Consider the following 20,977-nt stretch of genomic DNA (forward strand, 5'->3'; position numbering starts at 1 on the left):
ACACACGCACTTCATCTTGCAGACATTTATTCTTAACTTCTGTCCCGGACATTTGAACATCCTAAAGACCTACCAACCTATATTCTCTTCTTCATGTCCAGTCAAAATGCTGGAAAATATTTCCCCCTCCATGTTTTGTCTTAAGTTGCCAGGTTCCCAGTCCCCACACACACAGCAGCAGTGCAAACATGTGGCCAGTACTACTTTGCTAGGCCGCTGTTTTTAACAGGACAAGCTGCCAGGCACAGTTGCTGCCTCAACACCACACCATGTGCGCCCAGAGGTGGCAATTCCCCCAGCACCAGCAGCAGAGTGGGCACGCCACAAAGCCTGCCCAGAGCCATGTGGCATGCACATCCTCTGCTCCAACCTCCTCCATCCCCCATCTCCTCTCTCTTCTCTTTAGCACAGCAAGACAGGGGGCATCCAAGGTGCCCAGGTCTCCGGGAAGGGAAAGAACAAAACCATTTGGAGGATGGAGCCTAAAAGCTCTGGAATAGGGACATCCTCATTAAGACAGAGACCTGGCCCTGGTGGTGTCCACAGCTTGGGAGCCCTCTCATGGGACCTGCTTCCAGTGGTTGCGTCCACAAACTTCTTGGAAAGCAGCAAGAGCCTCGCCACACGCTCCCGCAGGAAGACGTCCCAGCCGCGCGCCACTCATAGCAGCGAGCCTCCCCAGACTGCGCCCGTAACAGCAATCCAAGCCCTAGTACTCCATCGTAACACCAAAAAGGAAATCCATCGTAACACCAAAAAGGAAATAAAACGGCTCATTATAGAACATGCTGCTGCAAGCACTCGCAAAGCTGAGTGGGTGATCCCAACCCCAATTCCAAGCCCACATCCAGACCCAGATTTATCTCCCAAGAGACTTTCACAGCTCTCCTCGGAAAGGCACACTTTCCCTTTCCGTGCAAGCAGAGCACAGCAGTCAAAGACATCCTCCACCAGTCTTTGCAAACCCAAATGCTTTCTCAGATCAGGCTTTGTGGTACAGACTGCTGGGATTTCCCTTCGCTAAGCTATTTTCTCAGGGCAAACTGCTTCCTAGCCACCAGAAAGCTTGGCTACTGTCTCTGAAGGAAGGTAACCCTTGATTATCCTTTAGAAATGTCACTGGGCCCACGGAACAGCACGAATTGGGAGGCCTGGAAATGTCACAGGCACACGTTAGCATTGCTGCACCCACAGCTGTCCAACTGTACCCAGTCCCACAGTGAGGACCTGAGGGAGCCCACAGCTCATCTGTCCCCCATGTGCTCCCTTCTCCCCCGGACAGACAGGGGAATCAGCTCAGAAAGCAGCGAGCCTGTCATAGCCAAACACGAGCTTCCATATGGAGAAAAACCTATGCAGATCTCAACTTCTAAGGTTATATTGCAAGGAATAGAAAGCATAAGGCAAATTTATAAAAGACAGATTGATCTAATGAGACCATTCCTGGGAGAGGGTGCCCCAGGCCCCTGGGCAGTACATCGACGTGGAGCAACGTGGGGGCTCTGAGCCCCCCTTCCTGCACCCCGCCAACACGATCCACAGCTGCTCTCACCAGTTCATGGCATTTACACCACCTCCATCTCACCTTGCCTCCCACAATCTAATGGGCTACTAACTCCGCATAAAGTCAATCCAAATTCCTGGGTACCACTGGGTGTTCAGCCAGAATCACCCAAAACCATAAATTCTTTGTGCCCTGCAAGAAGCAGGGTTCACATACAGTTTAATCTAGGTCTATAAACCCTGAAAGCAGCAATTTCAGCTTCAGGACCAGCAGACATAAATACAGGAGCAATTACAGAAGGTGCAGCAACATTCATTCCTTTGTATTATATTTTCACATTAACTTTGTATTTTAACTATAATTTTTCCAAGTATATTGTCCTAAGGCATTAGAAGCAATCAAATTCAGTCCTCTGGAGTTTTACAGCATGACTCCAATAAAACTCCCAGTCAAGACATTTTCATTCAAAGTAGAAGTCAGTACCCTTTCTCAGGGACCCTACTGTTCTGGGGAAACCTTCAGGGCTGCTGCACAGCAAATGCAGATTTGGGAGCAGGGGAAGGACTTGTCTGATCACTGCCACCTGGGGTATGGGATCAAATACCAAGCAAAGCCAAAGGGTTTCTGCTTTGGTTATGTCTGTATTGGCAGCATGAAAATTGGCAAAAAAAATGCAAGGGAAGTGGTAAAAAGACTGACTTTTAGAAAAAGCCTTTGTGGCAGGCACAGATATAACACCATCACCATACAATGCTGTAGAGACTACTCATGAATATATATTAAAAATTCAAATAGGAAAAAAGCTGCATATGTTAAGAAATCCAAGAGTGACTTCCACTTTAAGATCAAGTTACAGTTAAAGTATTAAAGACTTTTTCTTACACCAAAACATTAAACATAAAATAGAGCATCTACAAAGCAAAATAAGCCGGTCTGTGGATCAATACCATCCACACTCATCGAGAATCCAATTGCTTTGAGTGTCAAAAGAAAAGCTTCTACAACTCAATGAAGATTTAAGGAGCAACATTCTCCCTTTTCTGCAGCAGACACCACCTCCAGAAAGTCGGTGACATTTTGGTAATTTCAGCAATGGTCAGTTTTGCAAACTGTCCACCAACATGCATGGAAAATGACTGGGTTTTGAAACAATACTGAAAACAAAATAAGCTGACAAAGACTGCTGAGAGGAGAGACTTCCATAGTTGCCTGAAGTCAGCACTGCAGATGACTACTAAAGTTTAAAAACCTCCTATTTATCAGCAGCTCCTTGTCTCCCAGCAATGACAGACATTTATAATCTTTTGGTGAAAGTGTTTTCCACTGAATTCTGAAGCAAGACTTACTACAAATGGGTTAAAAAATGAACACTGGTACATTCTGGCACAGAAATGTGCTAATATTGACAGAGGCTTTTTCCAAAGAAAGATAGCTGTAAAGCACCGAGATCGCTACTTTCTCCTTAATTATCATCTGTAGCTTCTAAGTAGGCAATTTAGGCCTGACTGTCATATTTCAAAGGAAAAATTAGCCTACCCATCGCATGCAGATGAGGTGTACGCTTTAAAGGGTACTCAGTGGAAACATCTTTATTCAAATGAGATGCCTAAAGAGTGAAAAGCTCCCGTAAAATACAACTTCCTTTTCCTTCAGACTCAGGGACTACTTCAAGAGACAGTTTTACTAGCACTCTGGAAATATAATGTGAGATTTAAAATAAAGAGGGAAAACAGCATTTGTTTCACTCACTGCTGTAGTGCAAAGGCATGCATAGACGTCTCCTCCCATCAGGCTTTCCCGTTAGCACTAGTAGGCAACCCTGCTCTATCCCACTGACTTATAAGCCAGTTTTATATATATATATATATATATTTTTTTAAGTCAGAAAGTTAGAGCAATTATAGGGAAATGTGGCGCTGAGCCACTGTTTCCTAGAGTCTCCATCCCCAGCTGGATGCAGACCTGTCCAGCCCAGTCTATCCACTCCTGGAGTTCATCCCCATCATCGCGCTGCAGCCAGGGTCTGAGCAAGGCACTTGGTCAAGACAAGGATCTGCAGAAGCGAGCTATCCACAAGGCAGAAGATACGATACTAGCAGATGACCTCTCTGCCTGGCAGCACAGCATCCTGAAAGCACTGCTCTTTCGCAAAGTTTCATTTAAATCAGCTGCTGAAGCCCAAACACTTCAGTGCAGCTCTGCCAGTTACAAGAAAAATGCTAGGCTTCTGACATGAACAATAAAGTAGCAAAAATTCCTCAGTACAAACTCAGTAAAGTAGCAAAAATTCCTCAGTACAAACTCAGTAAATAAAGCCTGTCAACTAAGCTGGCAATCAAGAAAAAAAATGTTTTTAGAGGATTGGTTAAAACACACCTTAAAAAGATGAATACCAGCAAGAAATATATGTGCACAGCAGGTGTACTACTCAACCACTTGCTGTCAAAGCAAAACCAATTAATAGCCAAGTGTGCAACGAGGCTGAGATCAGAAGAAAAACACAAATAAGTTTATAGGACCTTCACCAGAACCCTTTCCCAAAGAAAAAATACTGCTTCAGGGCACTTGGATGAGTGACAAGTCCAATCTGAAATGGTGGCGGATTGTTCAACTGTAACAAATAATTCCGAGAAACTGATTTTTTTTCTTCTTAAAAATCAGTACTGGGGTGAGGGTTAAGTTGTTGAACATCCAGATATGTGCCAAATTTGCAATAGATACTGTACCAAGCACAGAGCCTAATGCTGAAAAACTTATTAACATGGGACCAGAGATGTTCCAGCCCCCAAAATACAAACTTGTAAAACTTGAATTGCACATACAGGTATCCAGTAGAAAGGCTGCCTTGTGTTCTGAAGTGTGAAGACGTAAAGTAATCCTTTGTGATAAAAGCAGAAGCCAGCAGAAGAAACAAGGAAAAAACCTAGGGTGATCATTAGAAATAGCCTTATGAAGATCAGCTTGGACATGAAAAAGCCTGACAGAATCGTGGAAAAGCTCGGCAGAGCTCCAGGAAACACTGCTGGTGGGGTGGTAGGGTTGGACTACAGGTTTCTTTGCACATTACAGCGTGACTACAGGGTCATGGATGTGGGCTGCAAGAAGCTTACACGAATTGGTGTACCACTTTGCCACAACTCTTCTCCAGAGGTTAACATGCTTATTTGCATTTCCCTGCTTCCTTTTCAAAGAGCAAACAAATCCATGCCCAGAATTAAACTGGAAAACACTTTATACTGGATTTAGTTTACTTGCTTGAAACTCTTGACACTTATCAACTAGCCATGGTCTAAGCTGCGCACCTTCTAGGAGAAGAAAATGAATATCCTCACACACAGCAATGAGAACGAAAGCAGCTGCTAGTACAGCTGCACGCTTTTCTACATCCTAAGTCCTGCTGGAAGGTGCAGCTTAAAAAGCAGCGCTCAGGTATGTGACTGCTTCAGCACCACCGCTGACAGCTGTGACAGTGCTGTGGTGTCAGATGCTCGGCAGCATCCCTTCTTCCACCCACACCTGCTCCAGTTGTCAGCCAATAATCAGAAAACTGAAGGCACTGGAAAGGAAAATGCCATGTGAATACGGACTTACTCAGACCCAGATGCAAGAGAATTGGTGGGAAATTCATCCTACCTACACAAAGCCTACGTGCCCATGCAGGCAGATAAGCTTCAGGATCACAGACCTGATGAAGGAGCCTGAGCTCAAAGCATCTCTGATTTTTTCCAAGGGTATCAACTGCTCTGACAGGAGACATTGCCTTTTCCAACCAAGGCCGCTCCTGTTTTTAGAGCATCCCCTCTCCATTCAGTGAAAGGAGCACTAGAAAAAAGTGGAAAGATCAAATTCATGAAAAAACAAAACACCCAGAAACATTTAGATAAAACTTATTAAAATGAAATCAAGTTCCACAGGCAGCGCTGGGCCAGATTTTCCATGCACAAGTCTGTGTCTGCTACCCCACGTGTTTTTTGCATGTTCCTCATGTTTGCACGCAAAATGGGCAGCCTGCAGGTACATTCACGCCACAAGAATATATCCAGGTGCTGGCTCTCACATCCCACACTGCTCAGAGAGCACCAGCCACAGCTGGCAGCCACACCAACAGCTCAAGGGCCATCTACAGCCTCAGTCCCAGCTGGATCCCTCCTGCAAATAAATCTGATTTTGTATCATGTGCTACAATTACTCAGCAGCATCTCTAGTTTCCTAATAAGCAAGACCGGGAATTGCAGATCTGGCCACTTCCTTCCAAAAGCAATGGTCAGTGTGCCTGTTAAAACACCGGGAGATATTTGCTGACTAGTTTTCTCAGTTTTATTAACTTTTTGTATAAAGTACTACTCAATAATCATGCAAATTAAAACCACTTTACTGTAGGGTGTATTCTGTAATGAATGCTGAAGAAATGACCTATTTGGAAGTGAATCACATTACAGATTCATATAACTCAATTTTCAGGATCCATCTCATGCATACTAAGCAGAAATGAAAGAAAACACAGACAAGTTGAAGGCAAAAAGTAAACATTTGTAATACCAGGAAATAGGACTTCTGGGGTAATAAATGTGTGTCAAGTCACAACAACAGTTCAAGGAATCAAATTCAGTTTCTGCTGTTTGGAAAACGCTACATTTTAGAACATGTTAAAGTAATAGATGCTATTACATCTGGTTTGTACATACTCATAAGCAAAACAGCATGTGATTTCCCAAGGAACCAAAATAATTTCAGTCCTAATATACTGGGTCTGAGATTGGATTATGCTTTTTTTTTTTTTCCTTAATCATCTCAATTCCTTAAAGAAATCACTTATGCAGAAGTGAAAGGTTTCTAGAGTGGTCCTGACATCTTTAAAAACAGAAGACTGTGGGTGTTCTTTTGAAGTAGGATCTAAAACACAGGAGCACTTCATACATATTTTTAACCTCACTATAGTTTTCAAATGTACTTGAACAACAAAACCTCCTCCTCAGTTACTAGTGGTCCTACTTTAAAGCATTAAGGCACCAAGAGATGCAGACAGGCAATCAGTGTAATTTCAAAAGAATTTCAAAACTGTCATTAAAGTTTCCTTCATTTGCAGCTTAGTTAATGGCTACTCCACAGTTAATGACTACTTTATCCCCTTTTTTCTTTTTTAGGTCAGTGTGCCTTTTTTTTTTCTTCCCTTGCCTGCCATGGCTCCCTGTGCTGTCCTGGCCTTTATGAGGCTCTTCGTGCCCACAGCTGCTCTTCTTCACCGAGTTCCTATTCCCCCGTGGTTCCTATGGCCCCATCCACACCAGGTCCAGCCAAATTAATTCCTCCTGCCCACCCAGAGTCTAAATAGTGTTGTGAGCAAAATTCAGGAGCCCCAAACTGGAGCTTCATCAGGAGCAACCTGCAACCGAACCGCCCCGACCCAAAGCGTACCTGAATGGGTAGGCAAAGGCTATGTCGATGTTGAGGTCACTCTCTGACTTGTTTGCACAGTCCACACTGAGGCGCAGTCCTCCAGAGTACCCACCGCATGTTGCAAATGCAAAGATTGCAAAAAGCTGTCGAAAAAGAAACAAGATTTTTATTTTATTTCATTTTGGCAACCACCGCAAGCAGATCCGTGCAGCAGCAGCTGCCCCCTTGGGTGAGGTTATCCATCACTCCATGCACTCACAGCTTTGCCATGCAATATCCCTGCACCCTTCCCAAAAGCCAATACAAAGAACCATAAAAATTGAAGCTCTGTTGCTTCACATAGACAGAACCATCACCGTTTGTCTGTGTCGGGCATCTCAGCCCTCCCCTCCAGCCCCAAAGCCCACTTGGGATTCACAAGACAGTCAGCTATTTAAATCACCCGGCTGATGGGCAAGTTTGGACTAGAAGAGAAGGATGAATATTGACTGAGCATAACGAGTCAGTGCTGACACAAATAAAACGTGGGCAGAACTATTTATAATGAGCAGGCAGGGATAGCAGTAGTAGACCAAGACAGTTCACATGGCCGTCATCCCATTGTACAATGAAACAGAGTCATGTTGCCCTTATTCCATTTAATGTAAAACTTGGGGAGAAAAAAAGATGACTTTTCGATATTTTTCCTAAATTACTACTATAACTCAAGATAGACACAACAATGCCATAAACTGAAGCTCAGCAAAACAGAAAAAAAATAAAAATAAGACATAGGATAAGCTCAGGCAAATTGGGCAGGAATAAAGAATTAGGGTGGTTCTGATGCAAACCCACAACACATCTTAATTTTCCAGGAGAAGGTAAAGGAGGGATTGGGCAGGCCACAGACACATCAGTATTTATAGTTATTTCAGGTGTTCAAACAGAGGAAGAAGAAACCTCACTGATGCAGACTGCCTTGGAATATCCAGAGCAAAAGCGGGGAGAGCTTACTTACACAACTGTGATCTAAATTAAAGGACAGGCTAGGCTTTGTTCCCATTGCATCAGTATAGACCTGAAGTAAGTACATCAGCTTTAACTGAGCTATTCTGAGATCTGCAGTGGGTCAGATATGGTAACAAGTAACCCCCCAGTCACAGTCACAATTAAATATACTAGAGGCGAGAAACCCAAAGGAAACAAAGTGCATGCATCTGGAAAAATATCCAATACACAGCTTCCCCATCACAGATGTACACTTCAATACCATTCACCCACCTTAAGATGGCTAAGGTTGGAGCCAGCAGGGAGCAGACCATGCTTTGAGAGAAGAAAGGAGGGCAACCAAAGACACGGTGCACGGATCAGTGCACACGACTGGAAAAATAAGGCAAGGTGCCACCCTGCTACTCACTTCCACTGCATGTCACTAAGGGGCAGATTTGCAAACTTTACATGTGGAACAGCACTAAAATCAGTATTAATCATCTCACTGCAATTTGTGAGGCAATGTCAGAAAACAATATATTAAGGAGAACAGGAGAGATTAGGGCTGACCTGCTTTCTGGCCTAATTAATGGAGTCGCAAATGCAAGTGTTTTGCAGATGCATACGGAGCCGCAAAGATTAATGGCTTGCGATAAATAGAGAAGCGAAGGGCTGCAGTGCAGGACAGGCCTACCGTAAATGAACAGCCATCACCTGCAGCTCTCAGCATGGGGACAGGGAGAAGAAAGATGTGCAATTCAGTGCACCTCCTTTAGTGGAGTATTGGAAATTAGCTTGTGTGCCACCATGTTTATTCACCAGGGCCAAAGTGCCACCCCAAAACCCACAGCCCAGACTGCTCCTTCTCAGAAAGGATGTTCTCCTTACGGAGCATCTTCAGCAGCAGACTCAGGCCCTCACAGCCTCAGTCCCTTCAGATCCAGCACCACTTACCCTGAGTGCCACGAGGCTTTTCGGATGCCTCCTCTTGCTCAGCAAACCCTTCCTGCTGCTCCCCCTGCAGCCACATCCCACCAGGGCTGCCCACCACTTTCTATCCTTGCTCAGCACACGCTATGCTACGAGCGCCCAGGCAGCACCCACAGTGTGGGAACAGGTGGGGAAGGGAAAAGAACCAGCTGGAGATCTTTATACCCAGCTCCAGCGAGGGCTGTGCCAGCCCCAGCCCAGCTCTCAGCTGCAGCTGGGTCAGATGCTGCTCGCAGCTGTGCGCTGAGGCCACGCAGCACCTTTTGGAAGCACATTTAAATTTTATTTCATGGGGGAGCAGGGCAAAGACTTTAAATCTTGAGTATTTCCCCAGGGTGTCTTGGCCAAGCAGCAGGCATAATTCTCCTCTTGGCAAAGCAACTCTGTGTCTTTCTTTCCCCCCCCCCAAGTTTTGCTGCTTTATGTTGCCAGTGGAGCGCCTGGTGCATTAAGGCAAGATTTACTTGGTGGGTTCTGTGCGTGCTGTAATTCTGCGGCAGTTGCAGGAATGCTGTAAACACTACTGTATTTTATTATATCAGGATTTGTGTAAATGGCAGTTGTAAACCCCATAATGGGAGCTTTATGGGCCAGATTCAATAAAACCTCCATCTGCAAGATAATTTTATTGAATCTAGCCTCTCTGAAATTGAAAAGTTTATGGAGAATGGGAAAGCGTTTCCCTATGTTCCTATTTACTCTTTGCCTATAAATCCACGCTCAGCCCTTGTCCCATCTGCACCGTGCATGCATATCGCTTTTCCCCTTCACATCAGATCAATCTCCCAGTGCGTGCTTACCTCTGGTTATTTGTTATGTGCCCTCTGCCCTGAAGGCCAACACCGTGCCTGCCTTCCCCGAGGAGCAGCTGGGAGAAGCACCGTGCCCCTGGGGCATCACATCCCTGCCCGTGCATGTTGCCCACCTCTGGCCCAGCCCCGGCTGGAAGCCCCTCCGTGAGATTTTGGACACATTTCTAACAAGGCAGCACGTCTCTGAAGATGGCAGTGCCTTTCTGAATGGCACATAGATGTAGGTATTAATACTTAATTAATCCCCTGCTTTTCTAACGATGATATTCTCCCCATGACCTTGCAGCCTTGCCCGGTGCTGTTGGCATATTTTTGTAGGGAAGCCAGGTAAATCTCACAGCCTAGCTTAACAGAAATTTATTACGGCACTGTGCAGTCATAATGTCTTTCCTGTTGAATCAGATTAGCACGTTTTAAAGATCAGCTGGACACTTAGCACACTGAGAAAAAAACAGCAGTATAATTCCCAGCAGAGCACGTGCAGCTCACATCCGTCCAGGGCAGGCAAAGACGGGAAGAGCAGCCCATCGGCTGGAAGCCCTCTCTTCGATTCCAGCCTCAGTGCAGTGCCGGCAGCTTCTCTATTTCCGCGGTCAGGAGCTGCTGGCCACCCCACGACGGGTTCCCCCTGCAGCCACCCGACCAGAAGCACCTATTTGCACGCACGCATCCAGGTTTTCATTTCAGCAGCCCCTGGAGCGAGGCTTCGGCCCCGCTCCCCTTGGTGCCTGGCGCTGGCACCCCCAGGAGCTGGTCCCAGCTGTGCTGGGGCAGGTGGCAGTGCCGCAGCACGGGACCCCAGGCACCGCTCCTCCTGCCCCAGGAGTGACAGACAGGACGGTTTCCTATTGCTTCTCAGTGCTTGGCTTTCAGACAAGTCCCCTCAACAGGTTTGCCGTGAGGATCAGAAGAAAGCAGAGCAGCTCCCGACGAGGCGAGCTAAAAGGCTTATGTAGAGCACGCTGCACTAAAACATCCTGTCGGGAGGATAACGCTGTCATTTAAAATTGATGAAACTTTTATATAAGCCACTTGCCTTGCCTGGGATCACACCAGCCCCGTGCAGCAGCCCTTGGCAGCTCGCTGGCAGATTTTGCGGGGCTGGCTGGGGATGCACCCCACGATGAGGGCTGGTCCTCAACGCTTCCGCTGGGCCGGGAGGACAAAAGGGAACTGAAGCTGCCGGAAACCCACCAGGAGAGCTCCTGGCCCTGGGTCCTGCCTCGGTGCTGGGAAACCGAGGGGGAATTCTGACACTTGTGAAGAGCAGCAAGCAATTCTTGAAACGCCTCCTCTTTTATTAGTCACTTTACACATCGAAAGCATTTCACAAAGACATGTATTTCTGGCAGGGCTTTTGGAGGTAAGACTTCCCCATAATATACACACTGAGAAGTGTTTGCCAGAGCTCCGTGGCTTTGTGCCTCCTCTGCTCGCTGGGGCCAGGGGGAGGGAGCACCCCAGTGCCCTGCAGCCAGCATCGCCCCGCGTGCTGCCTCCCTTCACTTGGATTATTTATTTATGGAGCACAACCGGCAACTGAACATCATTATTAAGACTGCAAAGGGGAGATTCAAAGGCACTGAATGACTCTACGGGAAAACATTTACTGCAGAGCTGATGGCCCAAAATATGTCACCAGTGAAAGATTGGGGAGCGCTCTCTCCTCCAGTTGCCTGCCTGCTTCTTTTTTAAAATCTGGCATTTTTCCTGCGTGGATCCAAGCTGCAGACTTCCTGGAATCACTTCTCCTACGTACAAGCCTTCGTGCACTGGAGATTATCAGATTATTGACTTTGGGATTCCTAATTATATCAGTTTGACTGGTTGATGAATTGGAGGTGGATAGCACTGCAGCCAACGCAGCGCTGGGGGGGAGGCGATGACTAGCAGGGCTCATTTTCCTCCAACGACTATCCAGGGAGCGAGCTGAAATATATTCTCCTCCTGCTGAAAAATAAAGCCTAGAGCAATTGTCCACTAATTGCCAGGATTTAGTGTGCCCTCTTAGAAATAACCAGCAGCACTGCAAAAAGCAAGCCTGTGCCTGCCCAGACCTGGCTTGCTTGGACCAGGAGCCTGGGGATTAGGGAATATTTGAGGGTGTGGGGCTGGAGGAACCCCACGTTGGGAATGTTGTGTGCCCCATCATTGCCTCACTTTTAGCACGTTGGTGAAAGACGGCTCAAGCAGCTATCCCACATCCTCCAGGATGTGGTGGCAGCTGGGACAGGACTTCTGGGGTCACTACTGGGGCTGGGCACGCACAGCTTGTCCAGATCTCACACAAAGCACCTCATAGCTCTCACTTGGGTACCAGGCTTCATTTCTAGTGCATTCTGAAAGGGGAATGGAAATGCAGCTACAATTGTGTCGGAGGAAAATACTTGCATCGACAAGTTTGCCTGGCTTTGCACTGAGCTAAGCAAATCAGGCTTTTCTCACACAGTGTGGCGAGGACTGCCATTGCCTAAAAACACCCCGTCCTCCATCGCTGAGGCTAGCAGGACCCTCACAGCAGGCTCCAAAATGTCCCCATGTGGCCAGGCTTTTCCCTGGGCCATTTGGGGCAGCAAATCCCTGGACTGGATTTGGTGGCACCTGCGGAGACCGTCCTCAGTGCCGCTGGGCAGGAGCCCTGCAGCGGGCAGGGGCCCTGCAGCACCCTCTGTTTCAAGCACAGCATTTCACTTAATGCCTCGTGTTTTTAAAATTAAAAAAAAATACTTAATTTGATTCTTAATGGAAAGATTTATGGAAATGAAATCGGGGTATTTTTAGTGAGTGAGGACCATGTTATAATAATTCAGTTCTACAATACTTTAATCCCAAGGAGACAATTTTCTCTCTTTTTCTTTGAAGAAAATCTTTATCTATTTTACTCATCTTTCATTGATTATTCTAAAAATCCCATTTAGGCCCGCCACATAATGGTATGGTAGTCTTTTCTCATTATATTTTAATGGAATAAAACCCAACTGTATATGAGAGGATTAGATAGCCATTCGTTGAGGTAAAGAACATTGTTCCTCCAGATGGCCAGACAGAATCTGTGTAATGCCTTTCCTATTTATTAAGTTCAAAATGTAATGCAAGCTGATGAGATGTTTCATCCAGTGTTTAATGGGTCAGCCATAAAGTTGAAAGCTAATGCTAAGGTTGGCAGCTCGCACGGAAGAGTTAACTGGCAGAAAATAAAGACATATTTCGACATCTTCTTGGACTTGGTGAAATGAAAAGTTGTCAGGGAACAAAGCCACTTGCACAAGCAGGGCAGAGACGTTAAGCTCTTCCAGCCCCTCCAACCACTTGCCAAAGGTTTGACATAATTGAAGACATCTACAAGGACCTGCTTCATTATTACTATTACTATTATTAGTAGCCTTATTGTATAAATTGCCTTTTGCACATGGGCAGTGACAGGTCGGCAAGGAAACCACAGAACTAAATGCGCCGATACTCACCGCTGACAGATTTACGAGTACCTGAGTAACTAGTGGGTGTGCACCTGCTTCACTGGGGATGTATCACACACAGTTGTAGCTCTCCCCAGCCAACGCCTGCGGTCCTTTCCCCCCCAGCAGCCTGGAAGTTACAGCTCTTCCTCTGCTGCCTTCCTAACTCCACATCCCTACCCTCTTCTTTTAAGGAGGTGGGAGCAAAAGCGAGACAGATTTGTTTAATTTGTGCATGCGATCCCTGAATAACTCATGTTGTGACATATGCCACTTCAGCGGAGACGTGCACTCCTTTTTGGGCCTGAAGACTTTTCCAGCCTGCTGGCACAAGAAGGCAGTTGTGATGCTCTCGGCGGGGATGTTCACTGCCACGGTGCCCCAGCACCAGGAGTGGCCACCCCCAGGCTGCTCCAGTTCACGTGTGAATGCAACTCTGTCCCTGCTCCCTGGTGAAAACACAAGATTTTTTTGCAGGCTTTAGAGTCTGATTATGTGGGATTTGCTATGTAATGAGTGTAAACATTTAATTATAAAAATGAAAAGGTTGGACGGTTGCTCGTTTCCTTGCTTGCCTGGTGGGTTTAAAAACATCTGGGTTTAAAACAGCCCACCATATAACATAACTGCATACGGAGCGTGATCCAAACCATTACTAAGGCGGATTTACTCTCTCCAATAAACACAGGGATTTACCTTAGGGCTGAGCGGTGTCCACACATGAAGCACTCTGAGAAAGTGCCCCAGAACCTAATGTCACTGACACCCCTGACGGGGGTCCCTTAGGGGCTCAGCAAAAGCCATGATGGTCCCATACCTCCTGCAGCATCGGATGGCAGTGGGATACACATGCAGCTTGTAAAAAAAAAAGTGTCGTACATGGTAGCTGCACCGTCTGCCCTGGGACAAGGCACCTTCCCCGTCTGCTGTAATTGCTTCGTCAGCCAATTTGCATCTTTGTTCTTTCCACCCGCCCCAGCGCTGCCTGGCAGACCTGAGTGCCGGAGGAGCATCTTCCTGCTCTGATTACAGCCTGCCACATGCGGCACCGAGAGGTGGGAGCTCTCCTTTGACCAGAAAATGCGCTGACGGCTGGGTGCCCGCAGCGCAGCGCAGCGTGGGGGCTGCAGCGAAACCCTCCCCGGGTCAGGAGCAACTCCACATGATTACCACAGGAAAGGCGCCTGTCCTTCAATCACGCTGTATTATTTATGACCTAATGATTGCCCATTGACTAGCAGGGATTATACGTTGGCTGAGATGTTTCTGGGTGAATGAAAGGGCATTAACCTCATTATTATCACGGCCGTGCTCATCAGAGGCCATTAGCAGCTTCCTCTCGGCTCCCGGCGCTGCTGCGAAGCCACTTGGTGTCATCTGCTCCCTCTCCACCCGCCGCCCCACCAGCACGCATGCCTGCACTCAGCTCTGTCTCATTTCTCAAGCAGACTTAAGGAAATGGGTGAGGATTATTTCGTTTGGGAAGGCATCCAGAGAACCCTTGGGACGAATAATCCAGCGCAACAGCTTTGTCCCATGAGGATTTGAGAGTGCTTTCAAACTGCTAAGCAATGAGGCCTCACGTCCTCCTCACATCCCCAGCAATGCTCCCTGAAATGATGGCTGGACGTTTTTTTTCAGTCTTCCAGCCTCACAACACCCTTACGAGCAGGACCACGGGGAACAAGGCTCTCCTTTAGGAAGTCACGGCTGCGTTTCCAGGCAATACGTGTGTGCAGCCAGTCCTGGCCACCAAGACCCACGGTGGGTGTCCTGACCATCACAGAGGTGCCCTTCTTGCTCCAGCCCAACCTCCCCGTGGCATCCTTTGTGACACAGGAAGGCTCGAGCTGTGCCCAGGCTCCTGTGCAGGACCAATCCCCTCGTCTCAGAGCAATTTTGGATGGAAAATTCCATCAGCGCCAGCTCCGACCTCAGCACCCGCCTCTATGCAAAGGGCTGGAAGAAGAATTTGCTCCTGGCTAGCTATCAGCACACATGGTAAAAATAATTTCTTTTCTAATAATTAAAACGATGGGCTATAAATGAATGCTTGACTTGTTGAGCTCTGGGAATTCACAGGGAACATTTTGAGCAAGAACCGTTTTCAACATTAAAAGCTCCCTTCCCTCTTCTTTTCCTCCACTCCTCTTACACTGTCCCCAGAGATGGCATTGCTCTCCTTCCTGACACTAGATCATAAAGAGCAACACCAAAACATTAATGTTTTTAGGGAACAGTAATAACAGTGTCCTTAAATTGAAAAAAAAAATAATAAATATTCCATATCTCACTAGCTCTTGACACACTTCATCTGGCCAGCTTAAGCTGTCCCTGTTTCCTCTCCATCCCCACCCAGACCATATTCCTCCACACCTCTTCCTTGTCTCTTTTTCTTTCCATGCCTTCTCACTGGTGTTCCCTGAAATCTGCAGCTATACCTGTTTCTAAACACACACAAAAAAAAAGATAGAAAAACTTGGCAACCCCCTTGCCTGAACGCTCCCCATTTTCTTCATGTTTCAAAATACTTGCGATTCGGAAATAATCAGGCATGCTTTTCTTTCTCTCAACTGCCAGCAGCTGCTGTGTATCTTCTGTGCCACTTCCCAATGTACTTCAAATCCTATCAGAACCCAGAAAAAAGCAGGCACTTGTTCAAAACCCAAATGCATCAATATGGTTTTGGCTGTTGCAATCTTTATACCTGCACTGCTGGAGATGATTATCCAGCTTTTGCATCTGCAGATTCAGGCCTGTGGAATAAAACCAGGGCCGATAAAATAAGGAAGCAAAGAAAACACAAACAGAAAATGAAAAAAGCAATTGAACATGCTATAAATTCAGGATCAGGTAAAAGCTAATTATGGTCATGTTCGCTAGGAAGAAGAGGGCACAGTGAGGGAGATAGACTTATTAATTATTTGTGTTATGGTAGCACTTAGAAGCCCCAGTCCTTTATCTGGGACTAGCTGTGCTATACATGGCAAACACTCAAATATCTCCGGGTAATTGCACACATTTTTAAGAAAAATGTGCAAATGCTCTGTTCTTTCACCTTCAGCAGCCTCTGCTTTGTTGTTGCTGCTGGAGGAGTCTAAGTTCACCCCTGGCCTCGTGCCGAGCAGCTCGCTGGATGCTCTCATGGGTCCAAGAACAAATAATTCAGCACGGAGGCATCCTCCACCCATAGCCAAAGTGGGCAAACAGCAGCAAAACCCTCACTGCGGGCACAAGGCTTATCCATCAACAACCCCATCCCCCGGCCTGGGGGGCAGAGCGCTCACTGTTGCCAACAGGGATGTTTCATCCTCATTGACTCTGTGCAAGTTTGATTGCTTTTCTAATTAAGATACATTTTATGGTAATCTACCAGGCCCCTTAGACTAAATCACTCAGTTAATCTGTTGTTAGTGCCCATATGTTTACAGCTTTCGAGCCTGCTGCAGCATATTTGCTTTGCCAGGGTGCTGGGGAAGTTTGGTGAGAGATGAGCTGCGGCGTGGTCCTTCAGGTGGTGGGACAGCTTCCACCCGGAAAGGAAAGGAAAGGAAAGGAAAGGAAAGGAAAGGAAAGGAAAGGAAAGGAAAGGAAAGGAAAGGAAAGGAAAGGAAAGGAAAGGAAAAAGGGATACACTGCAGAGACAGAACCCCATGCTGATCACCTGTCTCTTCCCCTGTATGCACAGAAGGGGTCAGCACATTTTTCTCATTTTCCTTTTTTCCCTCCAAAATCATAGTTGGACATGACAGCAGAGGAAGGCTGAAGACTTTCACAGTATTGCCACGTCTCTGACCCCAGACACCGAAGCAAAGAGGATTTTCATCGCAGGCTCAAGGGCTCTGAGCATCCTCTCGGGCAAAGGACCGTCACCACTTTGCAAACCAAGGGTTTGGTTTGACTAGCAAGAGTCAGCCCCCTCCCCACCTGCACCAGACACTGAATGAAGCAACAACTGAGCGAGTGCTGTACCATGCTGCCCCTGCAGGACCCCAGCCTCCCCCCCAGCCCCCAGCCCACCACAAGACCATGCTGCATCAATGAGGGGCACCACGCTGCTCTCTGAAAGGACTCGTGTTCAGCTTGCTGAAGGAAAGAGAGCCCAGAGACAAAATCAAGAAAGACCAACCTCCGGGTCAAGTTGCCATCTGCCATCCTACATACAGGGAAATATTTTCTGAAAAAAACGGTCATATAATTGTACAAGAACCCTTAATCAAGAATGACACGACGAATAAAACACCACCTGCCATCACCAGCAGTGACAGGCAGCTGCTATCCAATACCAACAAAAATACCTTCCCCCCCGTGGAGCACCTATTGATCTGAACGGGATTAACAGAGGTGAGGAAAGTATTCATTAAGTCTTCCAAGGACTTGGCTAAAAAAAGAATATCTGGCATTCAGGAGGAGATATTTAAGAAATCAATCTTTTAAGAGCTTAAGGAATTTCTCTAGGAACTGACTGAGCTGCTAGGTGCCACACAGCCAACGAGACGCGTCTCAGAGGAGAAGCAGCTCCCCAAGATACCTCCCCAAAAATAACATTTTAGCTCCCCTAAAATAACATTTCTACCTCCTTCCAAACCCTAATACACCTGCCAGAAAGAGACAGCAGCTCCTCCACCCTACTGGCACAGCTCTCGTGGTTTCAGCCCTGGAGGTGTGTGAAGCTCTTTGGGCATGGTCAAGAAGAGGTGGCAGAGGATGCTCCGAGGGGGGCTCAGATGGGGAGAAGCCACCCCCAGACCTGCCACCACCAGGGAGCAAGAGGTGGAGGAGGACCACACCTTGCAGTGCCAGGATGGGCGAAAGGCGACAGACTGAAAACCGTGAGCATGGAAGATTTTTGTATGTACAACATAGGGAGTAGGGCAAGCTCTGCTGTCCCCCCGAGTTTGTCTTGGCCGTATCCTGTAGAGAGAGCATGTGGGGGCTGGAGGGATCATTTCTGCTCAGCCACAACGTCCTCTGCCAAGTAAAAGCCTTGCAGCGATGGACGTAACCACACGGCTCACAAAGGGCCTTGCACTCCTTCGGCTGCTGGTGAGGGTGAGCCCTGCCCTGCCTGCAGTCACGCCAACCAGCCCTGGCCACTTTTCCTGCTTCAAATCTATAAAGACAAGCCGAACCATCTTCTTAATTAACCACAGCATGCCCAGCTTTCAGGGAAGTCTGGCACCCCTGCTATGATGAGTTACACGGCACAGAAACCCCAGCCCTTTCGTTCTGCAGGGCTGGAGGCAGGAACCACGCTCCTCGGCTCACGTCAGCCAGCCCCTTCCCCTCCAGGGGCACCCAAGCGTGCTCCTCGGCCACCTTCCTGCTCACCTGGAGGTTGCTGCCCTGAGCCACACGCCTCAGGCTCGGCAAAGCTGGAAATGCTTAAAGCAATCCTCAGGCAGGCAGGATTATGCTTAGAAAGTGTGTGAGATACGTGCTGCTCACTCACGCCCTCCACACCTGAGAGATTAAACGACTGGGAAAAAAAGATTAGATTGGGAAAGCGACAATTATGGTTACGCGCCTTGGCCCCCAACACTGTGCCGAGCACACACGCTCATGGGAAGCTATGCAGCATAAATACACACGGTGCTTACGAAACAGCAATCATGTAAAAATGGAAAAAAAAAAAAACCTGAACCGGGCGCACGTTCGTCCTGTTTTGGGGTGGGAAGCGGAGCCCCAAGGACAGGCTCCCTGCTCCAGCAGCCACCGCGCAGCCCCCAGCAGGGCTCGGGAGCTGGCTGCAGAGGGGGCACAGCCCCCAGTGCTGCCTGCAGCTGCTGTGCACACAGGTGGGAAGGCAAGCGCAACTCCTCCGTCTGGAGAAAAAAAAAAACAACATTGGAACAATTAAGCTTGCCCAAAAGCAGCTTAAAATGACTAAGCAGTTATTGCCAATTTGAAATTTTGCTCTGGAAGAGTTCAGCCTGCGCTGCCAGACACGTCCTTACCTTCTCTTATGGGTTTAATAAAGCCAGTTACTCTCTTACTGGAGCACACTTCAAGCATCTATTAGCATGCCCTGGTATCAGGAGAGTAGGTGGATTATTCCGGGTATGGTGTGTGAATTTTCCGAGCAGGTAAATACTCGAGCCTGTTCTCACAGCAGCTCCAGCTCGTGGAGTTTTTAAAGACTTGTGAAGCACCGACGTGATCAACTCCCAGGGATATGATTCAAGTACGAAAGAATCAAAGTGCCGATAAATTAATGAATATAAAGCAGCGAATTCAAATGTTTATCATGCAGTCTGGAGGTGTTACAGCTATACATCTTGTTTTCCTCAGCCTGACTGTTACAATCACTGTCTGGCATTGCCCGGAAAGCACACGGTGAGCTATGGTGGGGAGAGAGAAATAACTGCGCCTCGCTGTTATTTACAGGTAACAAAGAGGTCTCCAAGTTAGCCGAGAGCGCGGAGGAATGAGGCTGCGGAGCTGTACAAAGCAGAGGCAGGGAGCAGAAAGTCAGAGCAACAGTCTACTGACCTACATTAACGATATTACACTCTGAAAAGAACGCTATGCTCTTAATTATTTTAAAGATTTTCTTTATTTCGGTAATACGTTTCGGTGAGAGCACGTTGCTGCCCACCTGCCGTACTTCAGACTGATCTCTCCAAGGTAATGTGCAGTCAGATATTCATGCTTCAGGTTGATCAATACGAAATAGCTCTTAACTGATTTTTTTTGTATCAAATATTGCTGCATTATTTTCGAGGAGCCTTTGGTTAAAAGTGCCAGAAGAAACATGACAAGCGTTACGTTTGACATTCCTTTAATCCTCACTCTCCACATTTCTGCTGTAAAATGAAGTGCAAAACAAGTTTTCAAAGCAGGCACCCCCCCCTGCAATGCAAAATACAAACCAAAAATATTTCAATGTATCTAAAAACCATGGAACAGTTGGGCTCAGCATGAGAGTACAAAGAAACCAAAGCTAAAACCAATTCGGTGGGCTTTGCAATTCCTTTAAAAACCCACTTCTCCCCCAAAACAGCACAGTTACACAAATAAATAGATATGCATATAACTTACCGGAGCAAATATCACCATACACATTTACAAAAGGATTTATAATCCAACTTGCGTCTCCTGAAATAAAGCAAGGTTTGTCTCATACTAAAAATAAAGGCTCCCAAAAGCTTCTCGCAGTGGAGAGGGAGAGAGAGAGGGAGGGAGGGAGGGAGCGAGCACCAGCTCCTTGCCTCTCTTTTTATGAAGCAAATAAGGAGAGCAAGAAAATCAATGCTGAGAGAAAGTGAGCTGATATACCAATCAGGCAGCAGCCTCAGCCTTATTTGCGGAGGGATAGCAAAATGGTCATATTATTAGACAATGACTACACGCAGCCTAAGTGGAGAAATCTAATACTTTCCCCGTGGCGAGAGGCTGATTGCTTTGTTGTGGTGCAGGTACCACCACGGCGTGCTGAGATGCAGCCCAGTCCTCCCCACGGAGCATGCAGAACGGCTTTGTTCCGCGTGCACGCCCTGGGGAAAGGAGCACCTCGCCACTGCTGGGCTGAAGTTGGGCTCAGCTTAACGAGCCTCCGAAGCTGACGCTTGCAGGTTGCCCCCGGAGCAGCGCGTCTTCGCGGCTGGCTTTTGGGGGCTCTTTGCTGTGTTTTTTTGCAGACCTCCCTGCTGTGCCTCTCAGACAGCTGCCTGCAGCTCCAGCAAGGAGCCCATCCAGAAAGGGGATCAGACCTTTCAGGTCACGTTTACCGTAACGTGCACTGAGCTTCTCCTGTGCCCTCACAGAACTGGACCTCCAGAACATCTCCCTCAAACTCGTGCTTTTTCCAATTCTTTTGTGTCAGAGAAAACCTAGGGGGAACCCACGGG

General features: G+C 47.3%; 1 protein-coding gene across 3 annotated transcripts in view; it reads right to left on the reverse strand.

The window, feature by feature from the left end:
- The window catches only part of SYNPR (synaptoporin), a 91,565-nt gene that overhangs the window by 15,808 nt on the left and 54,780 nt on the right, over positions 1-20,977 (reverse strand). Inside the window, exons 1-2 of one of the 3 annotated variants that reach the window (XM_013180369.3) lie at positions 20,169-20,930; positions 6,920-7,044 (exon numbers count right to left, since the gene is read on the reverse strand). In XM_013180369.3, coding sequence (XP_013035823.1) covers positions 6,920-7,044; positions 20,169-20,192 — 149 coding nt within the window. In that variant the 5' untranslated portion in view covers positions 20,193-20,930. Of the gene's footprint in view, positions 1-6,919; positions 7,045-8,824; positions 8,999-20,168; positions 20,931-20,977 lie in introns of those variants that run through there. The other 2 variants (XM_048073902.2, XM_067003152.1) reach the window with 2 other exon arrangements.

This window comes from Anser cygnoides, chromosome 10 (genome assembly GCF_040182565.1).
Source record: "Anser cygnoides isolate HZ-2024a breed goose chromosome 10, Taihu_goose_T2T_genome, whole genome shotgun sequence".
NCBI lineage: Eukaryota > Metazoa > Chordata > Aves > Anseriformes > Anatidae > Anser > Anser cygnoides.